Here is a 25,348-nt window from a genome sequence, read left to right on the forward strand (position 1 = left end):
TATGGGATAGAAAAACCTATAATCTAACTCATTAAACAAAATTTACTTAACAAATACCATAACCTCCACAACTGTTTTCTCAAGTAGATATATTAAAAAAAAAAAAAAATCACATGTGATACTTTTTACAGTGTAGCTAACAAAAGTCTAGTTCCTAACTAGTTTAGAAATTTGGATTTGTAATTTTGCTTTGAGTACCAACTTGTTCAACAAAGTCTGATTTTTTTCTATATCGTTATTTTATTTATAAGAAAATTTATGTATTTCTCACCTGGATGTATTAAGGGAAAGTCTGAACATATGTCACAAAAAGACTTACTTCAACTTTATCAAACTTTTAGTAAAAGAAGATGGCTCTTTAAATATTAATTTATCTAAATTTTGGGAAAATATGGCTCTAACTACCTTTTTCCAGTCTTCTGATGGTATATAATCTTCATCTTCTTCAGATTCTTCTTCTATTTCACTATCTAGAATAAGTAAGACAATAGTACTATAAAATGATTGCTTAGCCTGTCCATTCTTACATCTACCATCAAATACTTAAATATGCCAAAAGGTATTTGCAGAGGTAGGTCGAGATATTTTTAGTCAAATATTACTCTGTCAGTTAAAACAAAAACAAAACTCATAGATCTTCTAGGACAATCTTCTTAGATAACTATATTTTCATGAAATAATACTCTACAAAAAACTTCAGGGAAAAAATTGATTCAGAGTCAAGACAATCTGTTTCTAAACCTAATTCTGCTTCCAACAGCCTGGTGACAGAATAAACTATATGATCTCAGTTTCTTCCCTTATTAAATGAGAGTTGGGACAAAATAATAGTTTCTGAACAGTGCTCCTTAAAATACTTGAGAATGCTGTAACATCACTTTGGGGTAACACAGGAAGAAAGAGCATGTATGTCTCCCCAACTTCTGTTTTTATTCAGAGCAGGCAAATTGCTATTTGTTTACATTTTGGACTAAGAATGCCTTTACATAAAGAAGCGGGAAATCTGAAAACCATTCGATTGTCAGCATCTCAACTCTACAATGGTACACAATGGTTCAAAATGGTAACGTCACATATAGAAATTAATTCTTCCTATGGAAAAGCTAAGATGGGCACTGTATGTATAGTTTCCATGCATACTGAAATAACATCTGAATTATGATATATTATTTCAAGAGGCAGTCACTTAGTATCCCACTTTTAAGCAAATTTTGGCAAAGGACCTGCTCCTGGTTTAACTAGGGGGAAAATACCACATTTCCTCCAAATAATTAAATGTAATTAATCTCTCTGTGTAGTGATAACACTTTTCAGTTGGACTGTATCTCTAAAAGAAAAATTCACAATAAAATTATCACCAGCAGCCCTACACTGACCTCTAAACAAAAATGTGTAACAGAAGTCATTCACACAAAGCAGTAGCCATGTTTAATCATTACTTTACCACATTTCAGGAGAGGTTATTGTACTGTATTCAAGTATTTTTCTTTTTTAAATACAGAAATTTAAACTACATATTTAAACTAATAACACTAATGGTTAACTTCTTCTTATCTTACTTCTAGGGTAAGGATTCCTGCTTAGAATGAAAACATTATGGAGTAGTGACACATGCAAATATTCAAGATATATACGTTAAATGTTGTATCAACTACTGGTCAATGACTTTGAGGAGGTAGAAACATCAGCAGAGTTCTTTCTTTGTATAATATATTCCTACCTCAAGGGCCAACAACTTCTTTAGACTTGGGAACCATTGGTTAGAGAAAGCAATGCTTATGAATGTATCTAGACTGAGAAGCAAAGAAAGCAGAAAATGGAAAACTGAGGAAAAGACTAGGAAAAATAAAAAAGATGACCATGAAACAACAAATTTAAAGAATAGTCAAAAGTGGAAAAAAAGGAACACACTCAAAATCAGGTATCATAGTGACACATAATAATTACACTAGCATATTCATGGACAACATGGCCCCAGTACAGCTAAGCTACTCATCTATAACAAAATCCCATTACTAATGAGCAAGACTTCCAAATCAATGAATTCAGAGTATTGGAAAAAAACACTAAAATATTAAACAGAAAAAATCATATAAAAAATAGTAACTAATACTACTTACTTGTATCAAAATATTTACATCGACGTGGACGGATTATTTCCTGGGCATCTTGAGAAGCAACAGATTGAGATGGATCATCATTGGAAGACTGAGTTTCATCCTCTTGACCTGAGGAATCTTTTATATTCTCTTCCTATGGAATAATACATTAAATCTCTTTAAGAAAAAAAGAAAAGTGTTGCAGATGAAAGGTCATAGTATCCCAGGTAAAACTAGAAGACTACATGAATATACCATGGTTACACAAGATGCTAACATTAGAAGAAGTCGAGTAAAGAGTACAGAGAGATGCACTGAATTATCTTTGAACCTCCTATGCAAACCTAAAGTTATTTCAAAAAAAAATAAAAATGTGTACAATTAGCCATTATTAAAAAACAGCGTTTTAAAAGTTGGTACAAATATTTTTAGAACAGGCATTAAAAAAAACAAGAATAACAGAGCAAACTATTGCCTCTCTGGAGTAGATTACAGGGAACTTCCAATTTGCATTATATATGTCTGTGTCTTAAGTTTTAATATTTAAATATATTGCCTTTAAAGTTAGAGTGAAAAGAAATGACAAAAACAAGCAATCAAAATCAATGTATCAATAAAATTTTAACTTCAGGAAGATAAAAACATATGTATAACCTTACTTTATTTTCCCCACTACATCCACTGTTATCATCATTATCAGCATCTTCATCATCTTCCTCCTCCTCCTCTTCTTCCTCCTCATCTTCTTCAGGTAGCCGAACAGCACTATCATAACCATAAAGGCTGAGAAGTTCATGAATCGGCATGTCGCCTTCCTAAACAGACCAAACAAAAGTTAAATTTTTAACAGATGACATTTCATATTCCTATCATTCACAAATCTTCATACAGAAGAATATTCTTAGGACTGTTATCAAGAATTCACAAATGATAAAAAGTAAAACAATGTAATTCTGAAACCAGAAAAACCCTAATCTTTATTATTCTTTTCTGCTTCAATTCAGTGATTGTACACCAACACTCAGTTCACATTTACTAAGAGTACCATACATAATTTGGGAGTGGGGAAACAGAATAATTAGAAACTAGACTGTAAACAAAGTTAACAAACCAAGAAAGGGGGATGAAATTTAGAGCCCAGCCCAAACAAATTAAAAAGAGCAATGACATACATGAATGATACTGGATTACATCAGCCATATATTCTTTTCTAGGGTTATGTAAAATCATTTCATGTAATCTTTACTGTACATCTTACAAAACTGTTGTGCTATTTCCATTTCATAGATGAGGAAACTGAGGCTAGCAGATTAAGCAATTTCTCCAAAAACCACACAAGTTACAAGTAGTGAAAACAGATTTTCAGTCTAATTACGAAAGCCCATACTCTTAACAGTATACCAGGCTGTTTCAGCCAGGGACCTGAACCTCCCCCAAACACAAAAAAGCACACCCTCCTGAGGGTGAAATGAAGAAATATCTACATGTTATGAAATGAAATGAGATTTCTGCAGAAGGTACTCACTCTAATCAGTAGTCAAGTGTTACAGAGTATCAGGGAAACATGACAAAATTATAAAAAGAAGATTTAACCCCAAGAGTCAGAACCTATAACATACACATACACACTCTGCGGAAAACTTAACTGAGTCAGTTTAGAACCTAGAAAAACGATAATCGTGAAATAAGACTTTGTATTTCTCCAGTAGTATCACAGTCTTATTCATGGACAGAAACAAGTCTAGCCTGTGTGTGAAACACCTTATTATAGTGAGGATGAATACATCAGACTGGAGGATACAACCTGATGATACTGAATAATTAGATCATACAGTTAACTCCCATCACTCAGAATTTGTGTGTAAAAAGCAAACAACAATAATTTGAAAAAAATTTCCTTATAGAAAGAAATAAGAAGAAAATACTGTTTAACACTTTTATTAATATTTCATATTGTAAATGGATACTCTAGTTATAAATCAGTTTGTGAATGTGTTTCTGAAAGAAATCAATGACAAGCTGGCATACTTAATTGACTTAATTATTGTGACTTTCAAACTACAATAAGAGACAAAGTGTTCAAGGATCTAGTCCCTCTAGATACCTGGTCCAGTATAAGCATCTGGTACAAAGAAACAGAAATTTAGGAATTAGGAGTCAGGATTTAAGAAAAAAGAACTTCAAAATCAAGAAAGAAATAAGAATATGATGTAGAAAAGATGGGTTAAATAAACAATCATAACATATAGCTGCCATCACGTCTTCTATATGCCAGGCATTTGTGATAAATGCTTTGATTCACTACCTTATTCTCATTTCTTAACAAAAACAAAGTGAGAATATTACACTATCTTATTTGATCTTTAAAAGTACTGGATGAGTGGTACCTTTATATGTAAATAAGAAAACCAAGCAGAGAGAAACATGATGTACTGACAGAGACTTTATTGTAACACCTAGAACTCTTCATCTCAGCTCATATTTTCCATAAACTCATTCTGCATCGCTAATTAGAAGCAGGTTTAGCAACTGAAGTCACTTCTATGAGCAAGACGCCACTGAGGTCACTATTATGAAAAAGGGCCAAACCAAGAAAAACACTTTAGTGTAGGCTTGCAACTAACATTCACATGGACCTTGAGAATTCACCAACAGCTTGTTTCATAATATTTATTTCGTGTTTAAGATTACCTTAATAAGCTACTGTTACCTCTAATTTTTACAACTGTGTTTAACTGATACTTTGAGAGATCACCAAAAGAGGTACGATTACCAATAAAATAAAACTTGAGTTTGAGCAAACTCAGGGAGATAGTGAAGAACAGGAAAGTCTGGCCTGCTGCAGTTCACAGGGTTGCAAAGATTTGGGCCCGACTTAGCAGCTGAACAACAGGCTCTCTACCTTTGATCTGCCTTATTCAAGGGCAACAGAATCACCTTGAGGGCTTATTTAAACCTACAACTGAACTCCACCTCAAAGATTAGCAGGGCTGAGGTGGGGCGTGAGTTTCTGCATTTTTTAAAGTACCAGGTGAAATTAAGTTGTCGGTATGAGACCATCTGGAGAACCACTCACATCAGTTCTAGGATAAGGAAAATGGACACCAGCCTTTTCAGTGGAGCATTTAATAAATTGTGATCATTATCCTTAATAAAGCTTGTCACTAACAGCTGACATCTAGCTCAGTTATATGTCAAAAAGATAAGTAATGCACCAACTGCACAGAAAGAATTTTTCTTTTTTTCTTTTTTAAACCACTAGTTGGAAAGTGGAATATCTGACTTCCATGGTTAAGTCCAAGATTTTTCTCTCCTGGATACACATATGAGAAGTGTGACGTGCTTTATAAAAATTCATTTCTCAAAGAAAAAGTTAGCAACACCCCCAATACTGACTAAGCAGAGAACAGAGTAGTCAGAAGTGACTGATCAGTGTATGTGAAAGAGAGAAGTGCTTGAAATAGAGGAAACTGTACCAGAATTGGCAGAGAAAAGTCAAGACAAGTCAAAGAAACAAATGAATGAATACAGAAACAAAACATGAGTAAGCAGGTTATCCTGATTTGCAGTAACTTAAAAAAAGAAAGGGCTGGCTAGTTTTTTTAACCTATTTTCTCTAGTTTTACTTAGTTTCTAAAGGCATTTGTTATAGTCTACTTTCATTTGAGAGTAGCTGCTGAACAGTGATTGACCCTATAGAAGGGCTTCTGGAAAATTACGCACACAACACATTATTGAAGATGAACCTAGGCAGGGAGAAATTTAGTTTCTAAGTTGGAATCCACTGCTATCATTTATGTGAGTATAGTCAGAATCTGAACTAAGTTAGTGATTATGGTAAAGAAAAAACAAGGAACCCCACAGAAGAAATCAACAGATTTAACCATGGGTTAAGAGTGATCAAGAGTCCTTGTGACACTGAATTTCTAGTCCCAGATATTCTTTTAGACCTAGATATATATTCATATGACATCTAAAAAATATTGAAAACAATAAACATCTAAAAAAGTTTTGACAAACTTCTAAAAAGTTGACTTTCGGTCAAAGTTGGTTTTATCATGTGTCAACAAAATATACCTGCCTGGTCCATCAATAAAATTCTTGCTTAATACTGAAAACAAAAGAATTTGTAGTGGTATTATGCTTTTCTTAGGAATTAACTTTTAATTTCTGTTGCCCAATATCAAGTTATAACAAGTAAGCAGCAAGTTAGAAACAAAAAATTAGTAAGCAACAACCATGATCCACATAGTATTAAAAAGTATCTTACTTGATCTAAACGGAAGCCCTAACAGCAAACACAAATACAATAAAACCCCAAATCAATTTTGCTGAGGAGTCTCCAATTTCAAATTCAAGTATCATTTCTTGTTGTCTGTCATCCAATCCTTTCTTTCTACATTCATTTTTCCAGAAATGTTCTCTCCTCCATTCCAAGCATGTATTTTGACGGAAAGCTTACCTCCCTGACTCACAGCATCTAACTCAACTGGAATCACTGCATTTCCTGACCATCCATTTGAAAAGGGCACAGGACCCAAGCTTGACCATAATTTGTTTCCAGATTTTTACCAACAGGAGCTAAAGAATATAGGCTGTATCCCAAGAAATAAATCTTGGAGCCTAAAAACTTACAACATATGACGAAAATTGGACTGAAAAAGGACACCACCATGTAAAAAAGTGTTCTGGTGGCACAGAAGTCCCGGAAGGCCAGACCTCCCCCTGGCCTTAATGAAATTACATGAGCCTTACAACTAAATCTTCATTTTGCCCAAGCTTGCTCAAAATGGATTTCTATTATTAGCCCCCAAATATTTGAAATAAAAAGTAATGCTACCGTGTGAAGCAAAAGTTGTTATTCCCCTCTGAAAAAAAAAAAAAAAGAGGATTAAACTGGCTGACAGTACAATATACTAGGACCCATCAGTTACCTGTTCCATAGACTTTCTCATTAGCTTATACTGCCAAAGTCTATGTTCTACCACATACTAAGGGGCTTTCCTCAAATTAATTGAAACATCACAATAAAGTGTTCCCATTCATATAAGTGTTAAGAGATGGGAGAAGCAGAGTGAAAAAAAATTATGGATCAAGTACAGGGGTTCTCCACAGTTTCGGCTAGTTTTGTTACAGATTTCTTCGAGAATTTTATGAATAACTATTAAGATTTGAGTGACTATCATATATCAGACATTTGCTAAATGCTTTACATATATCATCTGTGTAATAACACTGAAGCTTAATCATGTTAAATAACCTGTCCAAAGTCACTCACTGATTAAACCAGGGCAGCTGAGTTTTAAAGAGGCAGTCTGACTCACTGCTTTACAGAGCCCTTACATACATATGCATATACATACTCCTTTCCTCGAAACATGACCCTATGTTAAGGGTACCTCATTCTTAGGGAGAGTGAAATAAGACGTGCTGTGTTGACAGACTATAAAAATAAGGAAACTGGACACAGTACAAGATGAATAAAAATACAGCCATGTGGACTATACTTGCATATTGTGCTTTTACAAAGTAAGTTGTCTATTATAACAAAAAGAGGGAAAATAATGTCTGTATAAGCTGAAGGGAGACTAGTTGGAGGTGAAAAGAGCACAGACTTTTTCGAAGACAAACACAGTACTTGAAATTAAATTTCACCTTTATCTTCAAGTAACAGGGTACAGTTACCAAGCACCACCAGCAGTATTGTAAGGATGGAGTAGTATCTGTCTCCTAGCTGCAGAGGAAGTGGCTCCCTCTCCCTCACATCAAGGGACTAGTCATTTCTGCACGTGGTAGCATATGGTGGCCGGCCGTTCAAGGGCCATTTGGTGGACAGACATAGTTCTCTTTTTATACCTGTTGTGACTTACCAGGAAATGAAGTTGGGAAGAAGAAGGAAAGAGACTGATTTTCCAGGCAAGAAGGCCTAAGAGACAAGAGTGACAGCTCCTAAGGTAACCAACCTCTTAGGCTGGGCTTTGACCATTAAACAAACCAGGAAGAGATGATGAAGACAGTGAATTATTCTTTATAGCACCCATGCTGGAGCTTTTTTCTTACCTGTATAATTCATGTGTTGTGAATACTTTAAAAAAAATATCTCTCACACTTTAATCTTTATTCTCTAGCCCGGGAGATTCACCAAGTAAAACGTGCTTAGCACTTTAAAGTATTAACATTGTTATAATGTGATTTTTCAAAAATACAAATAAAGATACAGCTGATCCTGATCTCCTTTCTCCAAAACAGACTGCTACTGTTCAAAGTGAGATGGTGGGTTTTAAGTGTACATTTGAAAAACAGAGTGCCATTCCTACAAACCAAAGTTTACTATGGGAATGATTCTGACACATCTTCTAAGATTATCAATAAATTCTAACCTGTACAACTAATTCTCTTAAAACATTTAAATGATAAACTTAACTAAAATGTCTTTTATATTGGTAAGATTCACACATAGAAATGTTAACAATACATATCAAAGCTAGTTTTCACTTAAATTTTAATGAACTTAAATTAAATGAATTAAATGAACTTAAAGCTTCAGGCTATGCAGTCATTGATAACTCCTGAATTAATCAACTGTCAAAATTTTGCCACGTTACATCAAAGGTCCTTTTCATGCAACCAAAGTACCAGACATAAACTGCCCTACCAATTCCTAACATAACTATAATGTTTTACTTCTATAAAAGCAAATCAGTCATCAATGGCAAAATTTTGCTCATTTTGTTTTAAATAAAAACAAAACTAGTTTGGTTTGGACCTAACGAGTTTACAACTACAGGAAATCCAATATATCTGCCCTCGAGCTTAGCTGTAAGCTATAGATGAAAGCACTGGTGATTATATGCCACTTACACCTAAGCCTTAATTACTCTAGGAAAGGTTAGAAGTAGTCTCAGAGAAGGTTTAAGACTGTCTGGTTGAAAAGAATGATAAAGATTGGTTCCATTGTCTTTCTCTCCCTTTGTATATATTCTACAAATCATTCTATTTTAATTACTTTTTATAAAAAAGGGAGCATTTGAAAGCAAATTTGGGGGTTTTAACAGACTGAGAAAGGAGGCTGAATAAAGGGAAAAAATAGGAAAAGACCACAACATGATAAAAGTTTTAGCAAAGTCCCTTAGTAATTTTGTACTAACTAAATATAGCAGCCCATTTTCTGAAATAAAATAATAATCATTCCACCTCATAACCTATTTTGACCATACTTGATTACCTCTTCTTGAGTAATTACTCAAATTACTTGAGTAATACAAAATGTGAAAAAATGGAAAATATAAGATTTTCTTCCTTTACCTTTTATCCCATGGATGGGTTATTTAGAAACAAGAAAATATATCCAAAGTGGTAAATTTCTTTGAAACAGAGGCAAATATTTGGAAATAATCGCCTTTCCACTTCATGAATATATGAAGCAACCATGACTGACATTTAAAATCAACTGTTTCCTTTGATGTTTGCCTAGGTTCTGAATCATCCAAGCAAATTATACCAGTCTTTTGAATGCTTTCTAGCCCCTCCTAAAGAACAGCTCTGAGTCCAGATTCCTCATGTGCTTTTTAACTCATCCTTGAAAAGCTTTTTAACAGCTCTACACCATTACCACTAAGATCAATTCTGTTGTTTGGCTTAAAATAACAAAATATTGAATTGCTTAGGTTTATGGATTAAGCCAGTTTTAATTACTATATGATACAAAGTGGAACTGACAAAATTTGACTTTGTCAGAATATTTTTTTCAGCTCTTTAAAGTTCCGAACTAAAATTGCGAAGCACAGATTAATCTTTATTACTATAAAGGTATAAGAATTCATTTTTTTCATGACATTATATACTCCAAATGCTTAGAGACTGGCATGTGTCTTATTTATTTATTTTTTTGTTCTGAAGTAGAGCAGACTGTACACATAACACCTTTTAATGATAACATACCAAACTGATTTATCCATTCATTCAAAAATTTTCAGTGACCACTCTTGCTAGGTGCTATGAAATATACTGGTAAACAGACTATCCCTCCTCTCATGGAACTAAGGAGAATACACACAAAAACTTAACAAACATACAAACTGTGTTACATAGAAAGAAAGAAATGAATGGGGTACAGCAGCTAAAAACAGCTGACTGGGGACCCGGAAAAGCCATTTTGAGGGGGGAACATTAAGCCCGGACTTGACAGAAAAAGGAGTTAGTCTCAGAATGCACACACCAGAGAGTGGGAATGAGATGAAAAGCCTTGAAATAGAGAAAAGCCAGCACATCTAAGAACAAAAGCAGCTAACACAGCTATAGACACCATGATGGGGCAGTGTAAGACATGAACAAAGCACCGTACGTAGGTGGCCTTGCTGGCCAGGGCAAAGAGTCTGGATTTTCTTCTGGTGTAACAGGAAGCCAACGAAGGGTGTTAAATAGGAGGCTGACATAAACTGATTCATATTTTGAAAAGTTCATCATGGTTACTGTGGTAATACATTGGAGAAAAATGGTAAATGAGGCCATGAAGAAACCAGTTAGGAAGCTACTGTAATATTCTAAGCTAAAAATGATGGTGACCTGGCTTGAGGGTAGCAGTAGAGATGGAACAAGAGTCAGATATTTCTGGATAGAAATGATAGGCTTATTTAGGAACAGATACTGAGAATGAAGGAAGATGACTCCCTGGCTTCTGACTTATTCAACAAGGTATAGAGTGTTGCCATATTTTACTGAGATGGAAAAAACAGGGAAGAACAGGCAAATGAAGAGAGTACCAATCAACAGTTCTGCTTTAGACCTTTAAAATTTAAAGATGTCTACTGAGCTATCCCAGCAGAAATGTCAAGCAGGTGGGTAGTGGAGACAGCAAACAGGATAATGCTAGAAAAATAACTAAGAAATACTAAGCATACAGACACAAGATTAGATCAATCACCTAGTAATGAGCAATTTTTAAACTTGGTGTGCATACTTAATGATAATGTAGATTTGAGTCCACCACCCCATCCCAATTTTGACTTAGCATGCCTGAGGGAAAGGCACAGGAATGCCTATTTCTCAGGAAGTCCATGGGAGATTCTGATGGGGCTGACTCTCATACTACACTCTGAGGAGGACTGAAGGATGAAAACAAAGCCCAGACCTGAGAACTGGGAAATTCCAACATTAAACCTTGAGGAAAGGAAGACAAGTCTGCAAAAGCCACTCAACAGGAACAAGAAGATAGGGACGCGACAGTGCAGGAAGGGAATGGTAAACTGTGCTGAATATCTCTTGAGAGCAGAGAAAAAAGTGACCAATGGATGTAACAATGAAATCACTGGTTATCTTTACAGGAAAGGCAGACACAATTTAGGGCACATTATAGAGCAGGCAAGACATGAGAAACAGGATCACATGCTTCTGAAGGGGAGTAAATAAAAGGTACAGTAGCTGGGGGAGGACAGAAGATATGTATGATGAAATTCAGTACCCATTTTTTCTGATATTTTTGATCCAGTATCTGTGGTGTCTTATGGAAGTAACTACTGAATTCTAATTCATATAATAAAGTTCTTTTTAAAAAATACCTTTCATTTCAAACATTAAATATCCCACCTATGGCCACATAGAATTTCTCAGTATTGACTATATATTTATATATATATATATATATAAAATACCACTCTCCCCAAAATAACATAGAGAACTAAAATTTAAAGTGTTTCCTCTCTCCATAAAAAAGTTATAACCGCTTCATCCTCTAGCTCTTATTGTTATTTACCCTTGCAAGATCCTCTATTTCAGAACTGAAGTTTGTTTCTCCTTCCATCATTTCTTCCTCTTCTAATGTGCGTTCATCATCAAAATCATGAACCAGCATGTCAGCTGATGGATCAAATTCATGGTCATCTGATGTTGCTGAACCTCCTGGTAAAGAATATTTTGAACAGTTTGGTAAACCAAATTATGTGTACCTTATTAATATTAATGTATATGTTATTTGAAACTGGATATAAGTCAAGTAAAAGTACGAGGGAAAAGCTATGCACAGCAAATTTTATTTCTTGTTTTCTAAAATTCCTGCCCTTACTTATCACCCCCCACGAAACATCTTTAAGGATTTTTTTTTTACCCTGTTTTACTTCTATATATTTACAGTTGCAACTATAAAATGAGGGCAGAGTGTCTGAAGAGTACTGTAATCTTCCAAAGCTTCAGTTGTAAATAATGTGGTCATATCAAATAAAAATGACCTTCTGTGTGAAAAAAAAATCATAATTCTTAATTACTTGACTAATATTTAATAGACCCAATAAGTATGAATATATAGTATGAAATATACCATCATCTGAATATATAGTCTAGGGAAAACTGAAAAACAAAAAACTGAACTCAAATATTATTCTACTAGCACGTCCACAAAAATATATTTTAATATGAAGATAGCTGTCCTTAACTTAGTTGAAGTAACCCAAAGACAGGGTATAAACAGCAAAGTTTATTAAAATTGCATACAAAAGTCTTATGAAAGGTATTAAAAATAATCCAGTAGGTAGCTGTTGTATAACTAATCTATTTTTAGCCTTGTGGCTGAGGAATATTGCTGAACTCAATAGGGTCAAAACTTGTAACAGTAGATTGCAAATGCTGGGCATATAATGAGTATATTCTATAAACTATCCCCATTATGCCAAACCTGGACAAAAGATTGTTTGCAAGAGACTGTTAACTAATAAATGAGTTATTTAAACAAACAAAAAAATCAATTAGCAATTTACTTTTACCAGTTTAAAGTGTTAAATGTTATATTAATAGATATACCTACTCTTCTACTTCATTCTTTGAAGAAAACCAATAAGTAAAACAAAGAAATACAGATGCTGATTTCTTGGAAAATCAGACAATTAAGAATAACGGGGCACCCGAGACTCCAGGGTGGTTGTTACCTCCTGATATTTTTAGCATTAAGAACCAGTTTTTGAGTGTTTACTAGGCGCCAAATACTATGCTCAAACACTTCACATACATTATCTCACTTAATCTTCCAACAATCCTAAGAAGTAAAAATAAAAACTTGAAGTTCAAAGAGCTTAAGTAGCATATTTAAACTCACAGAGCCAGTAGGCGCCAAGAATGGAATTTTAATTCTGGATCTGCTAATTCCAATGCCTGTGCTTTTACTGCTCTCGAAGCATCCTGTTTAGTCAAGAGTTTCAGAAGCAGTAGACATTCTGCCTCAAAGAATACTTGAAGAGAACCTATGGCTTACTCAGATGAGTAAAAAGCAAGCTGGGTCAGAGGGCAAAGCACTTAGAAGTCACTGTGCTCTTGGAGGAACATAACAAAATATTGCTATTAAATATAAAATAACGAAATATATAATTGCTAAATCAGCTAGTCTATCTTGTACAGTGCAAATTAGTTACCAGAGTCTTAGAGCAAATTATAAAGTTAAAAAAAATCTAGAAAAGTATATTATCCTAACTTCTAGAAAAGAAGAATAATGTGGTACAATTTTAGAAAGGAATCTTAGAACTGGGTGAAGGACTAGACATAGGGTTCCCTAAGAGCAGTTTGAGAATTACTAATTTAGTTATAGCTTTTTTGTCCCATTCATTATCCCTTGTTTCTCAGTTTTCAATAGAAAACAGTCCCAAAACTTTTCACTTCACACAGCAATCTTCTAGGATGCTTAGTCAGTAATTATGTATTCCTACAGATGTTGCTATACTTTTCTCCCTTGCTGGCAGAAGGATCCTAAAAACCCTCACGTTACCATTTTGCATATTATTATCCTAATCATAATATAATTCCTACTGGATGCAAATATTGTTAAAAATAATTATGCTTAATTCCTAACTACTTACAATCTTGTACCAACTTAAAAATCAAGCTCACATGAGAAAACAGTACCAAATCACAAGTATTATATATATATATACATACACACACACTTGAAGTCCCCCATTTTGTTCATTATTTGCAAAGCCAATTATATTTAAAGCCTTGTTAAGTGTGGGTGAAGTGAACCTTTTCTCTCAACACTCTTTAAATTTCTTTCCCCACACATACACTGCACTGTTCTCTATAAACTTTCAATTTCAGTTTTTTTTCTTGCCTTAATCTTGACTTCTTTGTTTCAGTTGACTTCTTTTTACCTTGTTCTTCAAGACCAACTAACCAACCTTTCTGTTAATTACTAAGGCCCATCATTAGGTTATCTCCGAGGGAGAAGAATCCCAAAAGTAAATTATTAGGGCTGAGGAGTCTGGTGCTTTATGTAAATATTTTGCTTTAGAATTAATGCAAATATCACTGCTTTATCATAGAATCCCATCCTACTGCAAAATTACTAAAAAAGTGCCTTACCTCTTTGCAATGACTCAGAAGATAAATTCAGTTTATAATATATCGTGTGGACTTGTTTAATCATTCTATTACCTTCCTACCCTAAAACCCCACCTCTAATGGCTACAGTTTACACTGGTGGAATCAACAGATAAACTACTTAGCCTGGGTCACATGACTATTGTTATTAGCATCAATTCCCTCATAGCTCAGTTGGTAAAGAATCTGCCTGCAATGCAGGAGACCCCTGTTCGATTCCTGGGTTGGGAAGATCCCCTGGAGAAGGGAAAGGCTACCCACACCAATATTCTGGCCTGGAGAATTCCATGGACTATGCAGTCCATGGGGTCAGAAAGAGTTGAACACGACTGAGTGATTTTCACTTCAATTCCAAAGTGAAGATGTTACAAACGACACAGCATTTCACCAATGGACCAAATTTTTTTACATTAAGTTTCTATTTCAAATTTCTCCACCAATTTTTTAAATTGCCTACAATTAGCACTACTTGTAAGAACAAACGCTTCTGTGGACAGAAGCCTGATGCGACAAATGCTGTCTACCTCAAAAGATCTTCCTTACTCTGAAAACAAAAAATATTCATTCTATTTGTATTAAGACAAGCGTTCAGCAAGTAATAAAAGCTATCAAAGACATTTGTTTTCTTCTAGCTCCACTATTCTTCCAGTTCACCCTAAGCTGTTTTAAATGCAATGGAAAAAAAAAAAAAAATGCAATGGAAACTGAGAAAGCCACTTATTCATATCATTTTTAGAGTAATTATGTTTACGTACCTATGTATCACCTAACGAAAGTTTTGAAAGTTCACAGAAAAATGATCTATTTGCAAAGTCACAACACTACAAAAACTAGAACTTATCTTTTCAATGAAAATGATTTCTGTATTTGAAAGAAAAAAAATATAAAGGCACAATACCATATTCTAAAAAGGATATGGTAATTTGATTTATCTGAGGTCATATTATTTCCAATTTCTTCCAACCTACTTCCATCTAGAACATATTTATAAACAAGAAAAAAAAAAATCCTTGAGTTTCAGAAATGTCACAAAGCCTAATAATGTACTTCACTTCCAAGAATATCAGGAAGACACTTTCAGCTAAAATAAATATGACCAAATCAACTGTCAATTTGTGGTACAGGGAGCTGGTGACGGACAAGGAAGCCTGGCGTGCTGTAGTCCACAGAGCCGCAAAGAGTCAAGATGCGACCGAGTGACTGACTGAACTGAACCATTTAGAAGGGATCCAGAGTTATTCTAACTCAACTCCTACCTGACACAGAGCACAATGATTTGTGTTCAAGAAAAGGACCCTGAACAACTAAAAAAGCTTATTTTCAGTATTTTCCAAAACTTCCTAAAATTTAAAACACAAAAAAGTGCTTCAATCATTTGATAAGGTCTGTAATATAGCATTACTAAATATGCAATGTGAGATGTTTTCAAATAAAACAATACCATGCCTCAGGAGAGTTCTCTTTCTCACTCTTCCTAAGCTACTTTAGGCTCTTCCTTCACCTGCCCACCCCACTGCAGAAGGCAGTCTCTGCTCTCAGTAAAATCCCTGGACATTGAGGCAGGAAGACCAACATATACCAAATTCTTTCCTGACTGCTATTTAGCTTCTACCAATTGCCGACACACAGGAATGCTGGACCCAGTGGTATCAGAACCTTCGACTGAGCATAAAAAACTTAAATCCAGATTTTAAATAAAATATTCTAATTTTTTAAGCTCACTATACTAGCTGAACAAAAAACATTAATGCCCAGATTTGGCCCAAACATCATACATTTGCAACCTCAAAGTTAAAGAAAAAAATGAAATCTATATTGTATTTGGAGCAGACTACAAGGTCAGATACATGGTCAGAGGCAAAAACTTGATTCTAATAAAATTTTAAAATAACTTCCTTAATTTACAATACTCATTTGTTGAACCTTTTATTTTACCTTTCCCTCTCTCATTAAACGCATTAACAATATTTTTCACAAATAAAATACTTTGAATTTTCTATATAAGCAAATATGTCTAAGCAGTTAAAGACTCCTTTTTAAAAATATACTTCAAATCAAACAGCAAATAAAAACTACACAAAATACATGTGGCAATTCATTAAAAAAAAAAAGAGAGAGAGAGAAGAAACCCACAAAAAGTCATGAGGTTGAACTCACAGCAGCCTCACCTGTACTTTCATGGGCAGTCAAATATTTCATCCATTTCTTTTTCCCCAGAGAAAAGAAGCATTCAGAAGAAAAGTCAGTCAGATGATAGTCTAACTCCTCTAACCTTTATGTAACTAATAGGTCAAATGCTAGCCAAATAAAGATTATAAAAAATATACAAAATACTTACCTGGACTTGAAGACTCAACAGATGGCTGGGGGGGAGGGGGGAGAAAAGAAGAAAAATTAGCATCTCTGTGTAGTAAATCTTCATGAACATTACAGAATTATTCAACAACTGATATGACACCAAAAACTAGTTACATTTTAACGTCTGAACTAAGACAAACTAAAACTTCCTGCATAATCCCTCCTGTGACATGTTTATTTAAACACAGAGAAAAAAATCTATAAAACATTCCTGAATCTAGAAACAAAGACAATAATGTGTAACTGATTTCAAAGGCGAATATGTATCTTATAATATATGTCATTCAAGAGACAGGATTTTGGGCTTCCCAGGTGGCACTAGTGGTAAAGAACCTGGCTGCTAATGCAGGAGACATTAAGAGACATGGGTTCAATTCCTGGGTTGGGTAGATTCCCTGGAGGAGGGCATGGCAACCCACTCCAGTATTCTTGCCTGGAGAATATCATGGACAGAGGAGCCTGGAGGGCTACAGTCCACAGGGTCGCAAAGGGTCAGACACGACTCAAGTGAGTTAGCACGCACACAAACATATGATTTCAGATCTCTGAACTCTCTAAAATATTCGCTCCCATCACTACAGGGAAAATTAAACCCAAGGTCTGCTATCAAGCTGCTCTCTGGCTTAAAATCAGTGTGAGAAGGGAGGCAGAAATAACTTAAGATGTTATTTAGAATAAAAACTACATTGTAAGAAAGCAGAAGGAAAAATTTAAATGTTACTTAAGTACAAACATTCCTTTACCTTTACTAACACACAACATACTTTTAAAGTTAGCAATCCTGCAAGGTCAATAAAGGAAGGTTATCTAATAGGAGATCACAAACACTTTCCTATTATAGTACTCCTACTGTACCATTCTACCTCTTATAAATTTAACCACAAACATCTGGAAAATTTAAAGATAAAACCATTAGCAAATTATTTTAGTGTTATCACCACTGGATAGTTTGTGGCTGTGTTTTATCGTAATTCAGCTAATTCAACAGTTATAAACAAGTCATCTAGAAACAACAACTCCTATAAGATAAATTCAAGAACACAAATTCAAAAGATGCCTCAAATGACAAAATCTTTATAACTAAAACCTTGCCTATTCATTTCAAGCTGTCTACTTAGGCTCATCAGAAGTCAGAGATGCTGGAAGTTCAAAAGTACTAGCAAGAAGATACGGATATTCTAGTATTTTCCTTCTTTCTACTGAAATATGGAGCAGGAAGGGGGGAACAAAATTGAAGAGCCAAAAAGTGCCCAATTTTTCAAAAGCTAGGCCTCTAAGATAAATTCTTATGAGATATTAAAAATTCCATTTTGAAAACAGTCTGCATCACGCTATTGCCGTAAGTGTGACATTCTAGAGTCTCCATGGTGACTTACATTGTTTTAAGGCCTACTTTCCCAAGGTTCCTATTTGTTCCTTTTAATTCTTACAAGAGAATGGTTCTTGTCTATAGCACTCACTCATTTTAACAAAAGACCATTATTCAATATTATATATTTTCAAGTGTCATACCACCATCTCGAACTGCCAGACAGTCGAAACAGTGCTACTTTTAAATTTGGTTCCTCTAAGGGGAAGCTGTGGAGTAGGGTAAAAAGAGAATAATGTAACCATAGAAAGAGTAAAATTTTTAGCTCTCTTAACATCTTTTGATGTTGAAGAAGAGAATGTTAGAGGATGAGGTGGCTGGATGGTATCACCAATACAATGGATATGAACTTGGCCAAACTCTGGGAGATGGTGAGGGACAGGGAGGACTGGTGTGCTTCGGTCCATGGGGTCGCAAACAGTCGGACATGACTGGGAAACTGAACAACATCTTTTGAACAGTTCTAGCTCACTTCTAGCTCAAAATGGATTAAACCACCACACATATTACACAGCAAATCAACATTTAAAAATATTAATCCACTTTCACTTCAAACTTTATTTCCCAAATTTAAGTATCTATCCCAAATTTAAGCCTCTATCCAAGGCTACAGCAAAGTTAATGATTATCTTCATCTGGTCCCAGGTTCACTATACACAAGAGTGGCCTTACAATGGCCGTTTTTCCTTTTTTGGAAACTTCTGAAATAGGTTTGAAAGGCTTAAACAAGAGAAACCAGCACGTCTTTCAAACTAGCTTAAAAGAAATAGCTCTTTGAGCATTTGGTCCTTTTTGAACACTCCAATAATTATTCCATTTAACAGTCTTCTGATAAAAAATAAGTTATTCTACCTAAGAATAAAAGGTACACTTTCACTGATGTTATTAGATATTGGCAATAATAGACTGAATTGCAACTGGGGTCTGTATAGTTTGTAAAACTCCTCAAACTGTGCTAAATGCAAATAAATACCATACTGAGTTTTGTTTTATTGGTAAACAGTTACCACTGCAATGCTCTGAAAAAGGTCTAAAATATGTTCCATTCATTAAGATGCCAAATGTTAAATGACTGATAGCATTTATACTGCTGGCATATACAGCATTTATAGCTGGCATAAACCAGAACACCCAGTGCTCAAAGATAGCACACAAGGAGGTTTTAAGAAACATGATGTGGTGGATGGTATACCTGGATTAGAACTGGGGGAGGGGAAGCAGGAATGGTTTGCCTATAGATATATATTTTAGTATTCTATGTTCAAAATAAAATTGTACTATATTGGGTCGTAAGGACAGGAATGAGACTGGTGAGAGACAGAGACGGAGAGAGAGGGAAAGAGCGGGACGGAGGGAGGGAAGGAAGGAGGGAGAGAGAGAGTGTGTGTGTATGTCTGCGCGCGCACATGCATGCACACACGCTCAGTCACTAAGTCGTGTCTGAGTCTTTTGCAACCCCATGGACTACAGCTGCCAGGTTTCTCTATCCATGGGATTGCCCAGCCAAGAATATGGGAGTGGGTTGCCATTTCCTCCTCCAGAGGATTTTCCCAACCCAGGGAACGAACTTGCATCTCCTTTCCTTGGCAGGCAGGTTCTTTACCACTGAGCCACCAGGGAAGTCCATTATATCCAATTAAATCAAAGATCGGCTTCTTGAAAACAGGCATTTGAAAATAGTTTATACTGTAAGCATTACTTTGGCCCACCAACAAACAAACTGATCATCTTTCATTATGAATTTAGTATATAAATACATATAAATATGAGTTTAGTATAATACCAGAAATTTTAGTATGAAATGAGGGCATTTTTAATTTAGATATTTAAAAGAATAGCAGAACCAGCTTAGGTTCATATAGTACTACATATTTCCAAATGCATAAATTTACTTGATCATGAACCTGGCAATAAAACCTACCCCATCTACCTCATTTTATAGATTAGCAAACCCAGGGAGATAAAACTGACTTGATAAAGGTTCCACAATAGGTGGTGAAGGTAAAGTCTAGGACCTAATTCCTTCTGTATTTCCGAAAGAAACTATTAAATATCTTAAAAACAACAACAACACAAAAAAAAACCAAACAAACCAAAAACTTCTCTTTATCTCTCTCCTCCTTTCCCTTTTTTTTTTTAAATGGTTTTCATCTAGTCAAAGCATGTTTAAAATGTGACTGCAAGTTGTCATTTGTCACGTCAGACTATTATCTATGTCTCATTAGGAACTGGTATCTAACAATACCCTTCAGAAAACCTGCAACATCTACCATTAATGATTACAGTAAATTAGAAAGGATGGTGAAAGACTACAACTAAAGCTAAGCAGGTACTCATTTGTAACAATACTTATTTTCAGAAAAATCTCAAATTATAAAATGCAATCAGTAAAGATTTTTTACATTGGGGATTAAAATATACTTAAAACACGCTCATATATTACTGATAGAAATATGAGTTAAAGCGTTCTGCAGATCATCTTGCCAACATGAACTTACCCTACTGACATAACTAAAAAAGCACATAAAGATAGGTGTATCCCAGTTATTACTACAGAGTTGTCTACAGCAAAAAGTTGGGAAAAAATTTAAGTTCATTATTTAATTAGTTAGAAATGAAACATCGTTTTTCCAAGCAAAGGAAATTACTAATTCACTAAAAAGATTGAGACAGTTCTGCTTGTGCTGACTGAGGGAAAAAATGCTAAACACATGTGCGCGTGTATGTGTCTACAAACAGATAGCTATATTAGGAGTAAAAGAAAAGTGTAGAGGAAGGGGAAAATTGGGCTGGAACACACATAAAAAATTTTTCCCCTAAAGGATACACAAAAATCTGCTAACAAGTTACCTCTAGAGCATGGGTTGGGGAAAGGAGGTTTTTCACTTTATGCCTTTTGGTACTACTGGAATTTTTTAATCACTTGCAAGCATTATTCTTTGTTTTTTAAACAGAAAGTCAGTGGAGATAATACAGTGGAATTATGAGCCACTTTCATTTTCTCCTCTCACTTTTAGATTTTCAAGAAAACTTAGTATTTGCCATTATTTTTTAAAAACAAATTTATATAATTTTGAAAAATAACCTAGTTTTCTTTTAGGTACATACATAATTGTTTTATCTGAGGTGGAAAACAGCAGAGAGGGTATGAATTGGCTAAATCAAAGAATCAGAATGAACTGTGTTAACTTTTATAGCAACTTTTATATCTATACTCATATATTCGATTTAGTTGATCCAGCTACTAATAGTTGTAACAAATATTCAGTACCTCAAATTTGTTTAAATGTTTCTCTTCTGTAATTTTTAGACCATGGTAAGAAATATCCCATATACCAAAAAAACTGTAAATTGACAGACAAAAGATAAACTAGAATATCACTAAAACATAAATAAGTAAGGTAGTAAAAACATGAATTAGATTCTTTTATCCTGGACAATCAAAAACACATTTTCAGTGAGTGTAAGTGTCTTAACTAATTGTTTCCCACAAACGAATTCCACCATTATTTAAATATTAATATCACTTAGTAATGCAGATACCAGATTCTCACAGGGATAGGGACGAAGACAGACAGGAGCTGGGGCCCTATTCCAGGGTGGAGAGAGGGCAGGGAGACTGTGCCAAGGGCCCACCATCCCTCTTCCTTCACACAAAATTAAATCACTTAACTGTTTAAGAAAGTTTTGGAGTTAAAATTAGAAAATTTACTACAATAGTAATAATTTATAGAGGATGAATTGCTATTACTAAGCACTAGCAATTCAGAAGCCTTCTATGTTCCAGCCTTGATTGTGCTACATAAACAGCACAACCCAGGACAAACTACATAGACTCTCTACTCAGTTTCATTTTCCCTTAGAATGAAAAGATTTAGATTTCTTCAGGTTTAGTCCAACTTCTTTTGAGATCTAAGTTCTTTACTTTTTTTATGAACTGCTCAAAAAAACATTAACACTACTGAGGAGTACTTATCTTCATGGATGGGATATGTTTAAGACTATTCTAAATGTATTATTTTTTAAATCTAGGGCTATTGGGGAAAAAACATCTAATGTGCAAAAAGCTTTTGGGGTTGCTACTTTATGAATTTCATACAACATAAACATAACATTCTAAGCCACAGCATAAGTCAAACAGAGTGGTCCCCAGTAACAACTGGTATGTGAACTTAATCACTGCAATGAATTTTGAAACCATTTGGAGATATTTAGAAATATACAGTGACTCCATCTGAACTTCATGCAAGAAATTTCTGTATAGCTGGTTACTTTTCATAATGACATGCTGAAGTTTCAAAGGCAGTGTTGTATTTTTTAATTATTTGGGAAAATGATTCGTCTCCAGAATTCTCTAAAAGAAATTCACTTCTATATTTCCCAACTAATCTTTCCTACCTTGTCAAGCACTACGACTATTATTCCTTCTGAATTAAGCTTTTCAAACTCCCATGCATGAGTATTAAGCACTCTAAATAAATCCTTAATAGCTCTGTAAGTATAAACACTAAAAAAAAAATTTTGTTTCATTACTGGCATAATTATTTTAGGTCTGAATTCACTACGGTGAAACAAGTTTTAAGAGTAGAAATTAACACTATCAAAAATAGCATTCAAGATGATCCCATTTCCTTAAGAAACAAAATCCAAATATCCTTGAAAAATGTTACACAAGGAGTCTGTTTTTAACAGAAATGGATAGATGTGACAGTGACTAAATATGATGTATTATTTTTGGCAATACTAAAGTACTTAAAACTAACACAAAATAGCAAATTCATTAAATTTTCTTCTTTTTATGAGACAACAATATGGCCTAGGTGAAGACAGGTCTTAAACTATGCTATGACCTCTCTTCCCTTGAAAGAGAAGTCGCTTATGTGTTTACAAACTCTGAAATAAAAGACAAATTGTTCATTCCCAAAGGTTCCCACCACATTCCTTATAAAACCCAAAGGACTGACTATTTTTTCCTCTTATTCTTTCTTTCTCACTGCTTTTGTACAACGGCCACTACCCTGTAATTTCCTTTAACTGTGACTAGGAGAGCCTCCTTTTGGAAGGTTCATTAATAATTTTAGGGGATAATAAGCAGGGAGAAATATTACCAGAAAGTATTAAGAAATGGAGCATATGTCATTACTTCTGTATATGTTATATATGTTTTAAATGTTACTACAATTTTAATAAGCATGACATACTTATTATGGACTAAGATGATCAGATCAAGTATGAAAAATTAGTATTCTGTACACATCTAAAGCAAAAAGTATTTAAGAATCAAATGTTTTTTTGGAAAAACAAGATCAGGGTCACTCTATGCAGGAAACAACAACAACAAGCCCAGAAGCATCATACCTACATTTTTCTCTAGAGACATGTTTCTTCAGTGACCTGTTTTCCCTTCAGATTTATCAAATGAACACATTTTGTCACTTTGCACTTACTGTAATTTCACCGGTTAGAGTCAGTCCTCTGGTCGACTTAATCAAAAGTGCAAAAGAGCATGGGATTTGAATTATTTTATCACATGCTTTATATCGGCAGCATAAAAAAAAAAATCTCTTCGGAGTTCAAATAAAAGTAAAAGCACTCTACAAATCAAGCATTTCTTCTTCGTCTAATTTTTAAAATGACTAGTCTCTAAAATCATGCTAATTACTAAAATATTGAGATAGGAAAACTACAAATTCATTTTACTTTTCACTACTTCACTGGTTCTAGATTTTCTGTGAGACAGAGATGAAGAAGTTTCCTCCACTCTTCCTCAAAATTCATTATAAATAAAACCATCTACAAGTAATTGAAGAACATGAAAGATTAATTTTTAAAAGATAACAAGGTCACTAAAATAAATGCACTGGAAACAAATTTCAGGGTTTTTAAAATTTTCTTGAAATTGAACTATTCCTGTGTTCCTACAAAACATGAAAGTTCCATTCTCCAAGTGATGCGATTTTTAAGGAAACTAAAATGTCCACTTGAAATTATTAAGAAATAATCAGTGACTCAATCACTAATGAATACAATCTTTAATTCTAAAAGAAATTAAATGTTTAAATGCTTTTATTTACATATTGTTTCCAGTGTGGTAGTAGTTAAAATTTCTAAGTTTTTTTTTTTTTAAACTTAAATTTAAATTTTTTTAAACTTAAATTTAAATTTCACTGTATTTTCATACACTAAGATATTTTCCTTCAGTAATATCTTGCTTTAAAACTATGACTACAAAACTTAAAATTCAAACCATCCTGAGCAGCACCACGAGGCAAGACACCACATCACCTATTACAACACAGCGCTGCTTACCTAATGGGCATTCACTGAAGACTATTTGACAAAATATATGTAAAGCCAGGTACACAGAATCCCTTCCCCTTAGACACACGAAGGAAACAAGCCCTTAAGAACCTCATCAGGACTAAATATCTTTCAGCCCAGTGGAATAAATCCAGTCACATTAAGTGAAATACAAAGTACTGTTTTGTCCAATTCATATTCCTCGGAATACAATTCTTTAACCACAAACAACAAAAGAAATGGAAGTAAACCTTAAGATCTAAATTTATTTTTATATCAGAATATTAAAATTTTAAAAATACTGGCAGCAATCAATCCTTCTATTCTTTTTAAATAGCAAATACTCCAGAACATAAAGTCAGTTTCCATACACCATGGGGAAGGAGCACCCTAAGAGCCACTCCAGAAAACTCTTAAGCTTTGGGTCCCTCCACTCAACAGGTATTTGAACAGGTCTCCAAATTAACATTCTTTTCCAAAATCTATTTTTCTGAATTCCACGATTTAAAAAGGAAGTATTATGGTATTGATGAAAGTGTACTCACCATTGGCTTCATTTAGCAAATAATGAAGACAAAAATAGGGGGTGGAGGGTAAATATAATTATCTACTTCCTAAATCTGTTTTTAGGTGCCCCTGAGACTATGAAAATGATAATTCTCAGAAGAAAAAAACGTCTTTGCCAACATTTAAAGTGGCTCTACTCAAGGAAGACATAAAAGTCCAAATATACCACCTCTTCAACTCCAGCGAGTAAAGGATATCGAAATTCTTCTGACGGTAAGGGAGAAAAAAAGTATTTTTAAAAAGTCAAATGTTTATAGGTTTACATCAGAGGCAAAAATTTTAATCTCCTGTAGTATAT

The 25,348-nt window shown here is 34.3% G+C and overlaps 1 protein-coding gene across 12 annotated transcripts in view; it reads right to left on the bottom strand.

The window, feature by feature from the left end:
- The window catches only part of MIER1 (MIER1 transcriptional regulator), a 69,185-nt gene that overhangs the window by 37,102 nt on the left and 6,735 nt on the right, over window positions 1-25,348 (bottom strand). For 6 of the 12 annotated variants that reach the window (XM_061121660.1, XM_061121663.1, XM_061121665.1 and 3 more), the window contains 5 exons: window positions 16,795-16,819; window positions 11,851-11,996; window positions 2,759-2,914; window positions 2,121-2,253; window positions 406-470 (listed from right to left, as the gene is read on the bottom strand). In XM_061121660.1, coding sequence (XP_060977643.1) covers window positions 406-470; window positions 2,121-2,253; window positions 2,759-2,914; window positions 11,851-11,996; window positions 16,795-16,819 — 525 coding nt within the window. Of the gene's footprint in view, window positions 1-405; window positions 471-2,120; window positions 2,254-2,758; window positions 2,915-11,850; window positions 11,997-16,624; window positions 16,662-16,794; window positions 16,820-25,348 lie in introns of all 12 variants that reach the window. The other 6 variants (XM_061121658.1, XM_061121659.1, XM_061121662.1 and 3 more) reach the window with 2 other exon arrangements.

This window comes from Dama dama, chromosome 20, assembly GCF_033118175.1.
Source record: "Dama dama isolate Ldn47 chromosome 20, ASM3311817v1, whole genome shotgun sequence".
NCBI classification, from domain to species: Eukaryota; Metazoa; Chordata; class Mammalia; order Artiodactyla; family Cervidae; genus Dama; species Dama dama.